General features: G+C 44.1%; 1 protein-coding gene across 1 annotated transcript in view; it reads left to right on the top strand.

Annotated features, from left to right (window-relative positions):
• The window catches only part of LOC126385651 (glutamate receptor 1-like), a 92764-nt gene that overhangs the window by 59506 nt on the left and 14417 nt on the right, over nucleotides 1–18841 (top strand). The window contains exons 5-15 of the mRNA XM_050037495.1: nucleotides 1833–1886; nucleotides 1985–2143; nucleotides 4145–4312; nucleotides 4407–4511; nucleotides 5140–5250; nucleotides 6609–6815; nucleotides 6912–7127; nucleotides 7235–7358; nucleotides 7464–7593; nucleotides 11856–12054; nucleotides 12345–12592. Of these exons, the coding sequence (XP_049893452.1) occupies nucleotides 1833–1886; nucleotides 1985–2143; nucleotides 4145–4312; nucleotides 4407–4511; nucleotides 5140–5250; nucleotides 6609–6815; nucleotides 6912–7127; nucleotides 7235–7358; nucleotides 7464–7593; nucleotides 11856–12054; nucleotides 12345–12592 (1721 nt within the window). The remainder of the gene's footprint in view (nucleotides 1–1832; nucleotides 1887–1984; nucleotides 2144–4144; nucleotides 4313–4406; nucleotides 4512–5139; nucleotides 5251–6608; nucleotides 6816–6911; nucleotides 7128–7234; nucleotides 7359–7463; nucleotides 7594–11855; nucleotides 12055–12344; nucleotides 12593–18841) is intronic.

The following is an 18841-nucleotide window of genomic DNA, read 5'->3' as shown; positions in this document are numbered from 1 at the left end:
CTGGACATCTTCACCCTGCAGATCCAGAGTTTCACCTTGTGCTTTAAAACTCACATGCAGCTAAATTAAATGAAGTGGAGCTGAACATCACCTGATGTTTTCACACGACACTAAAGTTGAAATAAATCAGCTGACGCCATCAGATCCAAAATCAGCACCTGATCCTTCAGTGGGAGTCGACCAGCTGGAGTTCAGCAGGAAGAGGAGTTTCCCAAACGATGGTTTCTGGTTTCTGTCCAGAGTTCACACTGAGCTGCTGCTGCCCTCTCTGCTTCTTATAAACTTTCTCCAAACATCCTGCTGATGACACAAACAGCTCTGTGAAGCAGCTCACTCTGCCAACAGTCAATTATCGATGAAGCTGAAATCAAAGTGTGAAAACAGCTGCGAATGAAGAGTGAAGAGCAGCGTCTCTTGCTGCTGCTGTGCAGATCCACAGATCCACAGATCCACAGCAGAGAGTGTGTGACCGACAACAAATACAAACACTCACAAAGTAACTCAGAGTCTGTGGTGAACCTGAGAGGCTGCTTTATTTGCTCTGAAGCAAAACGTTCAACGACATTTTTAAGGAAACTCTTCCACCCACAGATCCAGGTGTCTGTGCCACAGGTCGTCAGACTGTGAGGCGTCTCCACACTGAGGTACGGGAGAGATGGAGGGAGGCGTGGAGGGAGAGACGTAAGACAACAGATACTGGGACAGGTGCATGCAGGTGTTCTCAAAACCACAAATAAGAGTAAACTACGGTGACAATGCTGAAACACAAATGTTTAACAGGTATAATTTCACCACCTTAGTTAGCATGCTAACATTAGCGTATTAGCAGTGAATACAAAGTAGAGCTGAGGCTCATGGGCATGTCATTAGTCGTGATCCTGTGCTCCTTGTTTTTGAAATACTGTTGCATCAAGTTGTTCTTGTCTTATCTGACTGCTCACTGCACAGCTCTATGACAACAGCAACAGCAGTTGATTGGTTGATACACTGCTTTGATCCAGTCTGAAATATCTCAACTATTATTGGATGGATTGTGATGAAATGTGGTTGGGACTAGGGTTGCAAAAGGTTGCTACATTTTCCAAGAGGAGGTTAAGTTCGGGAAGTTATCTGGCGAGCTCACGACGATCCATCAGCCTCAATAAGCTAATGCTAGCATGCTAATCTGCAGTGTTACTGTCACTTTGAGCTTGTTAGCATGCTGATGTTAGCATTTAGCTCAAAACACACAGACTGAGCTTTGATGGATTTCATCTCTCGTTGATTGAGCGTTCAGCGTCGGAAAGGAAGAGGTGGCAGAGAGGAGGAGGTGGGGAGGATGGAGGGATTGAGGAGGAGTAACTGTTTAAACAGCCCTCTCCTCCCTCTGTCCGTCCTCCAGCAGCGAGCGGCGTTCAGACCAGCTGTGTCAGTGAACGTTCCTCCACTGATGCTCATTAGGAGCTGGACCTGAGACGGAGACAACACCTGCTTCCTCCTCTTCCTCCTCCTCCTCTTTCTCCTCCTGTCCACAGCTGTTTCTCTCTTCACCTCTTTATAACCTCTCCTCCGTTTCCTCCTCCCTGCCTTCCTTCCTCTCCCTCCTCTCCCTCTTTCTTTCCATCTCTTTCTGAGGCTGAAGATCGGCAATTAATTCCTCAAAGACGAGTTGAGTCTTCCAATTAGCAGCTGTTTGAGAGAACACACACACACACACACACACACACACACACACACACACACACACACACAGTGTGCAGATGGGTGTGATGAATGTGTAATGGATGCTTTTTTATCATCATTAGAAACATCACAAAAATTTAATTAGCATATCATTTATTCTGAATCCTCAGATTGCTGCTCAGAGGAGGAACTTGAAGAACTACCATTACATCCTGGCCAATCTGGTGAGTCCCACTGTTTACTGGAGGAGAGACATGAATACAGTGTGTGCGACTGCCCGCTCTAATGTGTGTGTGTGTGTGTGTGTGTGTGTGTGTGTCAGGGCTTCATGGACCTGAACATGACAGAGTTCCAGAAGCTCGGTCCAAACGTGACGGGCTTCCAGCTTGTGAACCGGTCCGATCCAGCTGTGGAGAAGATCAACCAGGACTGGCTGGACTTCGACAGCAAAGACCTCAAACTGGCCCGCAGGAGTCTCAGGGTACACACACACACACACACACACACACACACACACATATTGTCCCAAACGTTTCCAGCAAAATCGGTCATTTTAATCAAGAACACGCTGTGGTGTCATTTGCTCACTGTCGCCTGTCACTGGTGTCGTATCCCCTTTGTGTCAGGGCTGTGGTTGTCGGACAGAAGTTGTCATTAAGTGATAGTTTATCCAGTTTTAAGTCACATCATTACAATATACTTTTTAGATTTTGGTTGTTTTTAACTCTGTGTTTTAATTTGATGAAGGATTTTAGTCATCAGACGTCTGGATCTTAAATTATCAGAGAAATGAGCAAACGTTAGCGGCAGCTCTACTCCAGCCCCGACTGTGCCAAACAGCATCAGCGACACACTCAGTATGTTTCCATGACATCAGAGAAAATGGATTTATAGTGTCAGCCCGACTAAAGGCCTTTGCACAGTGTCAGTTTTGTTTTCGTCCGAAATCATCGCACGTTGAAAAATAAATACGACCTCATGTTTTGTCCGTCACGTTTGCACTGAAACTTCCGTTCGTCTGTAAAATGTTTGGAACAGGTTTGATTGTCTGTGTTTGCCTCCTCCGTCAGAGCCTTTAGAGACGTTTGACCAAGAATCAGGGAAGAAAATGTGGCGGCGGGACACAGCTGACACAAGACAGAGGAACGGGGGCAGAATCATTTCATAACTCAGACAGCTACATTCAACAGGTCAGATAGTAACATTCAGGGGATGATGATGATGAAGAGGAGGAGGATGTGGACTGCACACAAAGACGGAGACAGATTACAGCTCTGCCCCGTCATGCAACTGCAATGCCAAATGAAAGACAGGGAGGAAGTGATGTCAGTCAGATAGGTGACTCCAGAGGAGGAGTCTTTACATTTGTCTCGTGAGAATTTTCACAACGAATAGAACAATAGAATCAGTGTGCACGGTTTCTGTGCATGACGATTTTTTTTTTGGATGACGGATTAAAAAAACACATCTGAAAAAAGACTCGTGTGCAAAGGCCTTAAAACTGGACTTTTAAAATCCCTGTAAACATGTCAGTGTGAGTGAAATGGTCCTGCAGTGAATGTGTCACAGTGGGACTAACACACCCAGGTCATGTGACTCCTGCATGTATACAGTCAATCAGACCCAAACTGGCCGAGGCGCTCTGAGCATGCTCCACAGTTTCCGCCCCGGGCTTTGACCCGGAAGTCCAATAGCATTAAATGTGTAAGAGAAGAAGAAGCCGGTAACAACATGGAGAAATCTACATCCAGAGCCGTGACTTTTTGGACGGACCAAATGTACAGAGCTGTAAAGTTGTCCACCATGGTAGCAGTTAGCTGCTAGCTAACCGTAGCTAACTTGTTTGTCCATTGTTTGGTCTGTGACGTAATAGGTCAACAGGAAAAAGGTCCAATACTAACAAGCTGAAAGGGGGCATATCTCCACCTATCGTAGAGGAGTCGCACATACTTGGCTCAATAAATGGATTCCCCTCCCGTGCTTGTATACTGGGACAAGGACAGTAGGCCAGTTAGATGTCCTCGTCCAGCTGGAACTGTAGCTCCACTTCACTGTGACTGGAGACTGAGTAATTTGTAACGTGAAATGTTTTCCTTCCTTTGCTGGTGTAAATCAGCTGGTCTGTTTTAGAGAGGAAAAACCTCTGTGGATAATTTAGAACACTGAAGGAATCCTGAGCAGCAGAAACTGACTGCAGTGACGACATCGCTCCCTCTTTTATTGTTTTGTTTGTTAGCACCAGAAAATTACATATTGTATGTTTGAGTCAAACAGAAATTGAATGTCATGTTTTCTTTGTGCTGCAGCAGAACGTCCTGCGTTCTCCTCTGAGAAAATAACAAGAGGAAGAAATGTTTATTTTATATTTTTGTCTTTACATTAAAAAACAACTATAAAAAATATCAATTAATTTTTTTAAAATCAGTACCAGGATAATAACTTATTACACCACAGCACTGCTGAACTTCATCCTCATCCTCAGTACACAGGAGCTCTGACGTACGACGGCGTCAGCGTCATGGCGACGGCCTTCCAGAACCTGCGGCGGCAGCGGATCGACATCTCTCGCCGTGGCAATGCAGGGGAGTGTCTGGCGAACCCTCCGGCTCCCTGGGGACAGGGCATCGACATACAGAGAGCTCTGCAACAGGTGACAATAAATACACACAAACACACACACAGCAGGGTTCAGACATACTGACACAATACTGTGTGTGTGTGTGTGTGTGTGTGTGTGTGTGCAGGTGCGTCTGGAGGGGCTGACGGGTCGCGTCCAGTTTGACGAGCGAGGACATCGAACCAACTACACTCTGAGTGTGATGGAGCTGAGACTCACGGGGCCCAGGAAGGTGCTGCTGCTTGTCTTTTGTTAATGGAGGTTTGGTGTGTGTGTGTGTGTGTGTGTGTGTGTGGAGTCTGTGAGGTCGGCAGGTTTTTTCACCACATCAGCTCATTTCAATAATTAGCTCCCTCTCGTCTGATTTAAAGGTGAGATAATCAGTGAAATCAGCTGCTGCAGCTCCTGTTTGTATTAAAAACCTGCAGACTCTCAGCTTTCTTGTTAAACTCCATCAGACTCCACAGCGTCACAGACGAATTCACAGAGAGGCTGCACGACGAAATGCATCTCTAGCTGCGCTGCCAAGTTCACAGTGCCTCATAGCTCCAGTGCAGTTTATTTAAATGAAGTAATGTGCAACATTTGGTGCAAGATTGCCCCCTTTTCTATGCAAATGAGCCTCATTGCCAAACAGTCCAGTTCACACAGATCAGCGCTGACAGCCACACACAGTAACAGGAAATGATGAGGGTCTTCAGAGAGTTGGTGGAACTGAAGCGCACGGACAGATCACAGAATTAAATCCCAAATACAGTTTCTCTGTCATGTTTAAAATGCTTTCCTCACCTGCAGCTCTGCACACGTGTGTCGAGGCGTGAGTCTGTTGGTTCTGACATGTTTTTGAATCTTGTGTTCAGATCGGCTACTGGAACGAGAAGAGAGGCTACGTGAACACAGCCGTCTATAAGCCGGTGCTGGAGGAGTTCTACGGTCTGCTGAACAGAACCTACATCGTCACCACCATACTGGTAAGACTGGAAGACGTGATCCTGTCCACTAACTGTCTTTACCTTCCACTGGTTTTAGATTCCAGACTTTACAACTCAACCTGGCGACATCTTGAAATATTTAACCACCAGCTCATCAGCTCCTCCGTCATCACAGAACACAGAAACTGTCACCACAAGAAAACGTGTTCTTTGTTTAGATTACCAAACAGGAAGTGGATCATAGACGTTTGTTTCTGGCTGCTGGTGTTGACGTTAGTGTTAGCTGTCATAGCATGATAATGCTAACTACACTAGCTTACGCTAGAAGTCAGAAAGAAACATTGGTGTTCAAAGTCAAAGTCCCACTGATTGTCACACACCTGAGTGTGTGAAATTTGTTCTCCGCATTTGACCCATCCCCTGAGGGAGCGGTGAGCAGCAGCGGCGACGCGCTCAGGAATCATGTGGTGATATAACCCCCCCAATTCCAACCCCTGATGCTGAGTGCCATAGGTCCCATTTTTTATAGTCTTTGATATGACCCGGCCAGGGATCGAACCCACGACCTCCCAGTTTCAGGGCGGACACTCTACCACTAGGCAACTGAGCTGGTGTTTGTTTCCTGGCTGTTAGTGTTAGCATTAGCAACATGGCTACAATGATACATTTGATGAAAATACAAGTATTTGATATAGCACCTTTCACAGAAATAACATTCACAAAATGCAATGAAACAATCAAAGAATAAAAAATAGAGTTACAGTGGTCCAGTCAAGAGGACACAAACGCTTGGATCATCTGAAGCCACAATCAGAACCTCCGTCTTGTCTGTGTTTAATTGTAGGTCAGCATAACAGTTGTACGATATAACTGAGGACCGGTCTAATAATGTGACCAAGTGGAAGCATGTATAAAGTAAATAATATAGGACCTATGACAGAGCCCTGTGGTACACCACAGGAAAGAGCAGCAGTATCAGACCAAGACCAAGAGACACAGAGAAACTCCAGTCAGGTGACTCCCAGAGACACCCACCCACTGTCTGAGCCTTTCAGTCATGATACTGTGATCCACAGTGTCAAAAGCTGCACTACAGGCCCTCAGAAACAGCACCAGGCTTCAGTGGATCAGTGGATACATTTTTTTTTAGCATAACGAGAAATGTTCAATGCACTTCCTTTGTGCTGTAAACAAAGCCTTCATCACACAGCACACAGCACTGTGGAGTGAGAGAGAAGCTCACAGTCTGAACACAGATGGTGTCATTATTCTACAGACATGACACTGTGATCAACATTTACATCATCATCATGATAAGTTTAAACAAAAAAACTCTCATCTGGTTTTATTTTAAATTTGGATTTAAATACAGAGTGACAGCGTCTGTCTCCGAACAGGAAGCTCCCTACATGATGCTGAAGAAGAACCACGAGCAGTTCGAAGGAAATGAAAGGTACGAAGGTTACTGTGCAGAACTGGCCGCGGAAATCGCCAAACACGTGGGCTTCGTCTATCGGCTCGAGCTGGTGGGCGACGGAAAGTACGGAGCCAGAGACAGCGAAACGAAGATGTGGAACGGCATGGTGGGAGAACTGGTGTACGGGGTGAGTCCGACCGGAGATGAACGTGTTTTAACTTCGCTGGTCCGTCAGCACCAATAAACACTTCCTCACTTCCTCTCTCTGTCTCTCTCTCTGCAGAAGGCGGACGTGGCGGTCGCTCCGCTCACCATCACTCTGGTCAGAGAGCAGGTGATCGACTTCACCAAACCCTTCATGTCTCTGGGAATCTCCATCATGATCAAGAAACCCACCAAATCCAAACCGGGAGTCTTTTCCTTCCTCGACCCGCTCGCCTATGAGATCTGGATGTGCATCGTCTTCGCCTACATCGGAGTCAGCGTCGTCCTCTTCCTGGTGAGACGTAATACTTTTACTGCAGATACTTTAACTGCATGAGGCTGATGATACTTGTGTACTTTTACTGCAGATACTTTAACGACCCGTCTGTCTCTCTGTCTCAGGTGAGTCGTTTCAGTCCGTACGAATGGCACGGTGAAGACTCTGATGATGAAGATGAAACTCTGCCTTCTTCTGGTTCTCGACGAGCTCTGCCGACCTCTTCCTCTGAGCTCACTCACTCTCCAGGTGCTTTCATCATCATCATCATCATCATCATCATCATCCTCCTCCTGATCATCACAGCTTAAAGCCTGATGGATGTAAATGAACATGATGTCGTTTTGTTCTCAGGGTTTTCTCAGAACCAGAACCAGCAGAAAGAAAAGGAGACTCCAGAACACACCAACGACTTTGGGATCTTTAACTCGCTCTGGTTCTCACTGGGAGCCTTCATGCAGCAGGGCTGTGACATCTCCCCCAGGTAGGCAGCACACCTGGACGGACACAAACCAACACCGCTCAGTCACAACTTCCTTCAGTGTTTGGACTCAAATATTTTGTTTGCGATCAAATAAATGTTTTGCTTATGGTACTCTGACAAAAATTATCTCCAAATAGCAAATTCAGGTTTTTAAGGAACACTTCACCCCAAATGGTCACGTGTGTGTATCAGTTACTCACCTGTGTTACACTGAACTTGTAAAGAAAACAAGAAAACGTTCTCCACGTTGCACTAAGAGTCTAAAAAACGGCTGAGCGCCAGACTGGACACAGACTTGGATTAAACTGCAGGAGCGGTGTGAGATTGTAAACAGATGTTTTGACTTTAAGGCCGTGCGCCCACATTTACTTATTTATTTATTCATTTTTCAGCAGAAAGCTGAGAGCAGGGCGCTGGGGAGGGTTTTATCCCAGGGCTTCATGAAGAAAGCTCTGATGGCGTTTTGTTTTTTTGTTTTTATGATGTGCTGCACGTGGGGTTTTGTTTCTATGACAACAATATCTTGACACTAACATTAGCCAGGTAGCTAACGTGGTGCTACATTTACAGAGGGTGGACAGTCTAACTGCATGAACTATAAACTATGATTTATAAAAACCGCACTAGATATAAAAAGAACCTCATTTAGTCCGATAAAGTCCAGAGTCTCATGAGCTGTTTAAACTGTGAATCATTTTTCTGTGTTACAGTATGGTGACTTGATGTGGCCTCAGAGAGGAGTGGTTGTAGCTCTGTTCACATGATGTTTACTCAGATTTTTTTTTTTATTTCTTTTATTTTATTTTACAATTTTCATTCAAAAAAACACTTGGCAAATCTCTGAGAAAAGTCACAGCACACTGTTCCCGATCATTCTGCACCTTTTGATGTGTTTTTGCCGGTGTGTTGGCGAAGCTGTGGGAGGAGCCTGACTTAGACTTAGACTTCTTTAATGTCCATCAAACTTTACATAAAATGGAAATTTGTCTTTGACAGTGGCATAAAAAACACACAATATACGTAAAACAGACTCTGAAATCAGTCCAGTTTGCTCCAGAGAGGAGTTAAAAGATAGATGGGCATGAATAAAAATGCATAAAGTGCCTATACGAAACTAACTGCATAGTAAAATTATCTGGGCAGTTCTTTGTTAAGGATGGTCTGGCGTAATAATAATAATAATAATATACACAAACAATAATATATAGTGGCCTTGATGTTGCACAGCAGGGACCTAAAATACAGCAGTGATAAAATGAATAAGCTGTAATGTGAACAAGTTGTGCAGTGATGTGGTAAATGTGTGTGTGTGTGTGTGTGTGTGTGTGTGTGTGTGTGTGTAACCAGAACAAACCGTCGACAGGAAGTGAAGATAAATCTGATAATTACTGTCGCAGCTTGTTAACAGGTAGTCACATAAATACACATGAACACACCGTCAGAGATATACAGCGCTGATTGATGTCGACGTATATCACACACACACACACACACACACACACACACACACACACACACAGACGTTGTCATGAAACACATAGAATCATGTGTGACGTGCTGCCGGGTCAGTTGTATGTTACTGCTGTGTGAAGCCCCGAGGCTGTTTCTATTCTGAATCTGCTCTGTTCTCTGTGTGTGTGTGTGTGTGTGTGTGTGTGTGTGTGTGTTATTTTGTCACCATGTGTGTGTTTACAGTAATTGTTTTCCTCATTAAAACAATGTTACAGTCAAACGTCTCCTTCTGCACAGTATACTGTACATATTGTTTGCAGATAGTTTAGTCGTGATGGTTAGGGACTGTTCTTTATTTATCAGAGGAGGAGCAGCTGGTGTGTCACCCTCCCTGAGTGGCTGGAGGACAGTCCATGACCCTCCCTCCACCAATGATTGAGTGAATGAGTTATTAGATTTTTAAAACTTTGATGTTTGAAAGTAAAAAGTTGAAGATGAAATCTGGAGTTGAAAGAAGCCTCAGTTTTTCACTCTTGTCATGCAATTTGTTTTTTGTTTTTTAGTCCAAATGTTAAATGAGACGTAGAATATGAAGCGTTTCAGAAACAACAAAAGTTTCTTAAAAAGTTTTTATAGAAAGAAAGCCAAAAAAACTTAAGGAAAAACAATGCAGGGGTTTGGAAAATCAAAATTCCAAAGACATGTTTTCTCTAAAGATTGGTGGTAAAAATAAAATCATAAGACAGCCATTTTAATTTGTGTGCCCCGCCTCTTAGCCAAAATAAAAGTGTTGCAGTGCTTTAGGTGGCTCTGGGACACGGCGGCCTCCTGTAGGATCCACCTCGAAGTTTAAATCCGAAACAGCATCTAAAGCCTTTGAACAACTGTAGCTCACATGAGGTGTTTTTGTCTTTGTCGAAAAGAGTCGATGCATTTAACTCACATGACTGATCAGCTGTTTCAGTTTGAGCAGCAGCCCAGGAGGGCCAGCAAAACTCCGCCGGATCATGCGTGTTGCATCATTTGTGTCATCCAGCAGAGTTTCAACGAGGGGGATGATTGTCGCTGGTCAGATAGTTCACACATACGGCCAACACTGTTTTAGAGCTCGATGAAAATTGTCCCTTTAGATGGATTTTTGACTGACATCAGTGTGGACAAAAAATCTGACAAAAGCAGCAACAACATCTGAATTTTGGTTCAGTTAATTAGCTTAAAAAGGTCTCGTATCAGGGTTTTACTACTCTTGTGAGAACATTTTGTTGCACACACACACACACACACACACATATTTTGTTTCTGTGTCAACCCTCCTCATCACAACACAGGCCCTGTTAGTGTGTGTGTGTGCTTCACATCATTCAGGGTCACCTTTAGACGAGCTGGCTCGGACTGCAGGGCTTAACAGTATCAGTGTGTGTGTGTGTGTGTGTGTGTGTGTGTATGTGTGTGTGTGTGTATGTGTGAGAGAGAATGTATTTGATATGAGGTATGGATGCTGGTGTTTGTGTGTGCTCCCTCGCTGCGGGCAGAATCATCCCTCCGTCTTTATTCAGCCTCAGTTCTCTCACCTACTGTAGGAGATAAAATATAAGTTGTGTTATTCGTCCGATGATTCGACAGATCAGCCACACAAACACGTTTCCTCACTGACGACCGCAGGCTGAGCAAAGCACCCCAGACGTCCCTCTGACCGGAGACACTCTCCAGCTCCTCCTGGAGGACCCCGAGGTGTTCCCAGACCAGATGAGATCTATAATCCCTCCAGTGTGTTCTGGGTCTGCCCCGGGGCCTCCTACCAGTGGGACCAGGAGGATCCTGATCAGATGTTGAACCACCTCAACATGAAGGAGCAGCGGCTCTACTCCGAGCTCCCTCCAGATGTCTGACTCCTCCCCCTATCTCTAAGGCTGAGCCCAGACACCCTACAGAGGAAACTCATTTCAGACGCTTGTATCTGTGACCTCATTCTTTCAGTCACTACCCAGAGCTCATGACCATAGGTGAGGGTTGGGACGCAGATGGACCAGGAAATCAAAAGCTTTGCCTTCAGGCTCAGCTCCCTCTGAACCATGAAAAGTCAGGGGCAGTGCCCGCATACCTGCAGACGCTGTGCCAAACTGCCAATCCATTTTATGCTCCACTCTACCCTCACTCATGAACAAGACCCCAAGATACCCTGAGATAATAAAACAGATACCGCCCAGGCCTAATAGGCTCGTAGAAATAGATAGGTACAATTTTTTAATTGATGTTGGACAAGCTCTCATGAATTATTCACATTAGTCTGAAAAGACCTCAGATTCAGTGCTGATATAGTCTACAATTATTAAAAAATAAAATCAATCAGTCAGTTAGTTGTAATAGTGAGAAAATAAATCAACAATAATCAAAAGATTAAAATATTTTAAAGTTAAGCACCGAATTTTGTTTCCAGTTTCTCCATTGTGAGGATTCAGACCTGATGACAACGCTAGACAAAAGGTCATGGTGTCACCAAAATCTTCAGGAGACATCCTCTGGGGACCGTGAATATCAGACCATAGTTCAAGGTGATCTCACCAGTACTTGAATGCCCGTTACAAAACGTTGGGCCAACTAACGTCACCTTCTTCAGGCTCTGTTGCCAAAAAGAGTTTTGTCAAGATTGAGTTAAATCATGCGGTTCAGATTCACCGTAACACCACGACCTCCAGAGCTCAGACAGATCGGACTGTGGCTGAACTGAGCAGCTTCCTGTTAATATGAACGCAGTGGGGAAAAAGAGACAGAGTTTTAGATTGATGGGTGTTCTCCTTTGTTCTCCTCAGGTCACTCTCAGGTCGAATCGTGGGAGGAGTTTGGTGGTTTTTCACCCTCATCATCATCTCCTCCTATACAGCCAACCTGGCAGCCTTCCTCACTGTGGAGAGGATGGTGTCCCCCATAGAGAGCGCCGAGGACCTGGCCAAGCAGACCGAGATCGCCTATGGTACCCTGGACGGAGGATCCACTAAAGAGTTCTTCAGGGTAAGGACACATTTGTTCTTCTTTTGGATTGATACCAATCCATAATCTCTACACTTTGTTTGTGGTGTTGAGGATCGGGCTGAACCCGCCCTAACTCTGCAAAAGATGACAAAAAAGTTTGAATAAAAGCTGTAAAAACAAACCCAATGTAAAACTTGAACTTTTGCCGAAGAGTTCTGGCAGAGTGCTGCCGAGGAGCGTTCTGTGCTTTAAGGTAAAAGCTTGTCCTATGGTAAGATGCCACATATGACACCCTGATCATCTCTTTTTGTCTTCACTCTCTATGTCAGCGGTCAAAGATTGCAGTTTTTGAGAAGATGTGGTCGTACATGCGAAGCGCAGACCCTTCAGTGTTCGTCAAGAACACTAACGAGGGCGTGATCAGAGTCAGGAAGTCGAAGGGGAAGTATGCCTACCTCCTGGAGTCGTCCATGAACGAGTACATCGAGCAGAGGAAGCCCTGTGACACCATGAAAGTGGGGGGAAACCTGGACTCTAAAGGTTATGGAGTGGCCACACCCAAAGGATCGCCCCTCAGGTACACTCTGAATCTCCGGACAGGGGACAGTCCATGTGCGGTTCATGTTGGTGTCCTGTTCTGTCTGTTGTTGTGGGAAATCAGACCAATCAGACCCTCCATGTGCAAATTAATCAATTGATTATAAGCACGTTCTTCCTGGTTTTAAATCAGAGGTAAATTAATGGATAAAATATTCAGTTTCAAGAAAAGATTTAATCAAACAACATGACTGGTCACATGAACCAAACTACATTTTATTTTTCACAGTTTTATAACATATATATGCCAAAAGTCTGGAACCTGAACAGCGAGCCTGGCGTGCAGAGGTGTGGACGTATGTCACGGGTTTATGACTTGAGGTTTAACTTAACAATGACTCTTCTATAACATATTGAAGGGATACTTTGGATCTTTTGAAGTGGTGTTGTACTTTTCCATAGTCAGTGTGTTACGGTAGATGTCGGTCTGCACGCCACCAGTCTGGAGAAGCAGACAGGAGTCCAACATGGCAGCTAAACAGTGAACTGCTGTGGACAGAACCAGCAGCAAGCCACGTGTATGTGTACATTCATTTTTCCATTTCATTCATTCATTTTCCGTAACCGCTTATCATGTTATGGGTCACGGGGGGGGGTGGAGCCTATCCCAGCTGACAATGGGCGAGAGGCAGGGATCACCCCAGACAGGTCACCAGTCTATCACAGGACTGACACACAGAGACAGACAACCATTCACACTCACATTCACACCTACGGACAATTTAGAGTTATCAATTAACCTGCATGTCTTTGGACTGTGGGAGGAAGCTGGAGCACCTGGAGGAAACCCACGCTGACACAGGGAGAACATGTCAGAGCACCTGGAGGAAACCCACGCTGACACGGGGAGAAGACAGTCATTTCCAAAGCCGTTAGCTCTGCTCTCTTTAAGGCCAGACTCCATTGAGAAAAATAGTAAATAATCACCACTGAACGCCAGGGTTTGAAAGAACCTGAAACTACAAACACTGACTTTCACCCGAGACAGCGGTGTTCACTTTCTGTAAGATTGTAAAGCCAAACCCTGTTCTTTTTTCTTAAACGTAACCACGTGTGTGTTGTTGAAGGAAAAAAACATCAGTTGGTGGTGTTGTACCGACGTAGTGCTTTTATTTTGAAAGAGACTGTATCAAACTGTACATTTCCTGTGAAAACAGAAGTGTATTTTGAAAACAGACAATGCATGTAACAGGCTGAAGTTGACACGGCGTCCCAGAACGTCAACAACCAACACACCCAGGGTACCTTGGACGTCATATGTGGACGTGGAAAGTCCATGACCAAACGTGGACATTTGACGAGGTCACAGTGAGGACATGATGGTTTCGTCCACAGCAGGACATTGTTTAGCTTCTGTGTCAAGACTCCTGTCTGCTTCTCCAAACTGGAGGCGTGCTGAGTGACATTTACTGCAGGTAACACATTGACTGTGGATAAAGGCCTCAAATAACCCCACTGAAAAAAATCCAAACTGTCCCTTCAAGAGACGGAACAGATTCTCAGTGTGGTGTTCAAACTGGAGGACATTTCTTGTTTGACTCTTTAAGTGTTTACTGAAATAGATTCTGACTTGTTGAGGACTTGAAACCCAAAGTTTTGAGTCTAAGACCTGATTGGTGACTTGAAAATGGTTAACTTGGTCCCACCTCTGCAGAGCACGGAGCGCCAGTTCAAACAGACCGACCCACAGGAGTCCTCAGACGAGGGTCTCAGAGTTCTGTCTTACAGAACTGTCTGTCAGTTTACTGTCTGTGTGTCTGTCTGTCTGTCAGTCTGTCTCAGTGTTTCTGTCTCACTGTCAGTCTCTTAATCTGTCTCTGTCTGTCTTGTCTCTCTCTCTCTCTCTTGTTTGTCTTTGTCCATATGTGTGTCTGTCTGTCTGTCCGTCTCAGTGTTTCAGTCTGTCTGCCTGTTCCTGATCTGTCGGCCTGTTTACCTGTCTGTTGTCATGTCCTCTGTTCTGCCTGTCTGACTGCGACCTGCCTGTCTCTCTGCCTCTACAGTCACGATACTGACAACCCTACTAACATTCATATCTGTCTATCTATCTATCTATCTATCTATCTATCTATCGTTCTATCGTTCTGTCTCTGTTCTAACTGTGCTGCTGTCAGATAAAACACTGCATTAAAGGGATAGTGCACCCAAAAATGAAAATTCAGCCATTATCTACTCACCCATATGCCGAGGGAGGCTCAGGTGAAGTTTTAGAGTCCTCACATCACTTGCAGAGATCCAAGGGGAGAGGAGGTAGCAACACAACTCCACCTAATGGAGGCTGACGGCGCCCCAGATTCAAACGTCCAAAAACACATAATTGAAACCACAAAATATCTCCATACTGCTCGTCCCTAGTGATCCAAGTGTCCTGAAGCCCCGACATAAAAAGTTGTTTGGAAAAACGTCATCTGAACTCAGTTTTTAGCCTCATTGTAGCCTGTAGCTCTGACTGCCTCTCTGGGCACTGCACTGACGTGTGTGCGCTTGCGTGCGAGACCAGCGAAAGCACGTGAACACACATGAAGGCGGTGCCCATGTCTCATGCAAGCGCACACAAGTGAGCATGTCAGCGGTGTGAACTGGCCGGTCTGAGCTCGACTCAGCGGGCTGATGGTGTCACCTGACACTCAGCTATTAACCCCGTTATTCTCACCAGTAGTAAACGGGCCGCGGTGCTAAATTATTAACGACTGTAGTATTTAAAGGCTTCGACATTACGTGTTCTTTTATCTGTAACTGTTAGCTCACTGTTTTTATGTTTTGGTGTAATTTATTATCTTGCTGCAGCAGCCGCTCCTCCTGCTGTCTGAGCGTCGGGCGGGTGCATCACCTTTACGCACACACAGACACACAAACATGGAGTAGAGACGTCATGGCAGAGACAGAGAAGTGAAGATAACGAGCTGACGATAGCTATGCTAGTTATTGTGAGTGTAATGAAACCTCCGCGAGGAAAAGTCAATACTTAATCACTACACCTGATCAGCAACATGTTTACATGTAGAAAAGTATCTTAAAACTTACCTGAAGGTCACGTGACCTGTGGTCATGTAACCTGTGGTCACGTGACTGCAGGCAGTGAGTCTCCTCAGCAGCAGAGAGCACAGCAGGACTGATACTGATGTATGTGTTCTTTATTCTTTCTAAACTTCACTCAGTATTGTGACGTCAGGAATATGATTTGTTTTATTGACATGTTAGATTTGTTTCCAGTCAGATATTGAGTTTATATTGTGACTCCGCCATTTTATTATTACTGTTGCTCTAGAAACATTTAGTTCTAAAATATTCAGTTTATTCCTGTCTTGAATTTCTTCTTCTTTTTTTTTTAAATAATTCCTTGTAAAACTGACAGTATTGGTTCTCTCAGAATCTCTTTCACATACTCGCAAAAATTGGTATTGTAACTGAAATAACCCTGAATCGAATCGGCATCGAACGGAATCAAATTGGAAATTAGTGGCGATATCCAGTCCTAGTGTTAAATAAACATGTCTACCTTTGAAAATCCCACCACACAGAGACTTCAGGTCTGCAGTGCATGTTTTTGTTACCAACTTCGTTCAGGACACGAACTGTAAAAACAGATTATTCGAAGATACAACGACATCTACTGGATGGGTTTTTTTTGCATAACATACCTAAACCGAATGGTAGAGATAGCTCAACATATATATATATATCAGTAGATATAGTGACGCAAATGTGCCCCATTAAAATCTGGAGCAGGACGTTAAAGGGTTAAATTGTTGCTGGACACTGTTCTCTGAAAGGAAATAACCAACAAACATGTCGGTCGCTCAGTTAAAAGATGAATTTCGTCCAAACTGTTTTTTTTATCTGGCAGCAGCATTTGAAAGTCATGTTTCTTCCCTCCTTTGTTTCAGACGTCAGTGGACTTTGTTCATGTTGTTATCAGATGTTCTGTGAGAGAACATCTTGTTCTCATTCTTTCTGCTTCACATCAGCATTTTACAGCCAACCCAGAGTCAGAGGACGGAAATGAGCTCCGCAGATGAGATTAGTACGCTCAATGTAATCATATGTATGTTCCTCTATGTTGTGAAATTAATCACTGCAGAAAACGTGTGTGTGTGTGTGTGTGTGTCTGTGTGTCCTAACAATATCAATCAGTGTTACACAGACAGAAAAACAGAACTGAGCAAATTTCTGCCTTTGTATTAAATTGATTTATTGAAACCAAACTCTGAAGTGAAAATCTGTGATGGCAGATATTATAACTACTGCTGAAAGACAAAAAACAAAAAAACAAGCCCTGGACGTTTTACACCATTTTTTGTAAAGCGAAAGAGACGGTGTTGGTCTTTGTGATCAGTTGCCTAGCAACAGTGTTGTGTTAAACCACTCGAATGCTGAGCATATTGGATAATCACCTTTACACAGCTCATTAGTTCCATTTGAACAGACTCTGTGCTCTCCTCTCTGGGTTGACCGGCTCTCCGTACTAACAGCTGACAATATCGAGTTCTTCATTTCATCGTTTCCACGTATAAACTCTGTCAGCCAGCGTCAGAGCTGCTGCTTCATCTGCTGCTGCAGAGTCACTGAGACTGAAGATGACTGTGCTGCTGTTTGTTCTGAGTGAGGAGTTTTGTTCCAAAGTGGCATTGTTACCGTTTTTCTTTTGAAAATGTCCGATTGATTGATTTCAACAGAGAAGAGACAACGTTAAGAACAGATGTTATTAAGTTTTGACTGACACTTGTAGTCCAGGTGGGATAAACTACCCCAGTTAGACCGTCCTGAAAACGTGAGTCTGGACTCGATGCTGCTCCGCCTTGTATCCAAAAATTAAAATCCAATCTGGACCAATCAGGACGTAAGCAGCCAATCAGGGACTGCGTTGTAGTTGATGATGTAAAACGCAGGTCGCAGCTTGCTAGAGTAAACACAGCAATAAGTGAAGTTACTGCAGAAATAAAGTCAATAACGTGTAAACAACAACAAGAGTTTGACGTCACTGAGTTTCTCAGGGGAAAAGATGTTTTTGGCGTTTTTGCACAGTGCTCATTTTGACAGCTATTTTAGATTCAGTCTTACTCTGAAGAGGAAATACTACGAAAATACTAGTCATGTTTATCCTTCATAGATTTAGTCCAGTTTTAGTCCACAAAAATTCAAAACATTCAAGTTAACGAAAAATCTAAACAGTTTAGTATTCAAAAACTCAAAATGTTTGAATTAGTGAAAAATAAAACGGTTTAGTCAAATAAAATTTAAAATGTTGAAGGTAAAGAAAATTCAAAATGGTTTAGTCGACGAAAATCTATTTCTACTGTTACTGTCTAATGTTACAGCGTGTTTGTAACGTGTTCGTTACGCCGATTGGCTAACGGAGTTTGTCAAGTAGTCCCGTCCACTGGAAGTGTTTGGGGTGGATAAACCAGAAGCCGGCCAAATATAAACTCATTCATCGGCCACTGGTTGACAGGAAATGGTTTCATCAGCATTGATGCTGAACTGACTGCGGTCTGATTCTACGGTGGCCCTGAGAGCTCAACTCACTGCAAATTAAGAAAACATGCAATTACAGAGATTGGCTGAAAGTTGCACCACAAGACAACAGAATCTGTTTCTAGGGGACACTAAAAAGTGATGCACACAGCCGGGACATGTTTGTTGTTGCCATGGTGTTTGGTTTGTGAAGTTATTGAAGTCTGTTTATCTGTCAGTGGGGAGTTTTTTGGATTATTGGTGAAGACGTTTTCCTGATTTGCTTGTGTTTTGTGTATTCTTGTGTGTTTTCTTAATTGGCAGTGCGTTGAGCCCTCGGGGCCACCGTCTGATTCAGGTGATGATTCAGTAATTTGGTTGACAGTCACTTCTGGGTAGACGGCTGGGGAGAAATTTGAAATAGATGAACTTTACTTCTGTTGTCATTTTCAGCCGTTTAAAGAGGTGGTGGTCTGACAGACGTTTTGGGCCTAATTAAGTGATTTGTTCCGAACGTAGAGACGTGGTTATGATGCTGTAACTATGAAAAACCTAAACATATCGCAGGTAATTCTTAAACACAGTCTTTAATTAAGCTGTTAGCAGGGGCGAAGCTAGACTCTCAGCTCCGTTAATTTACCATTAATTTAATCTATGCATAATGTGTCACTTGTTGAGCCAAGCAAACTGATGTGTCTCCTCAAACATACAGTGAAGCCACTCTGTCGGCCAAACAGCAGCACTAAATAGCCTAGTGTTAGCCCAACTAACACAA

Source organism: Epinephelus moara, chromosome 3 (genome assembly GCF_006386435.1).
Source record: "Epinephelus moara isolate mb chromosome 3, YSFRI_EMoa_1.0, whole genome shotgun sequence".
Lineage (NCBI taxonomy): Eukaryota > Metazoa > Chordata > Actinopteri > Perciformes > Serranidae > Epinephelus > Epinephelus moara.
Note: the sequence above shows the minus strand (reverse complement) of the source record. Positions and strands in the feature narration are given on the sequence as shown.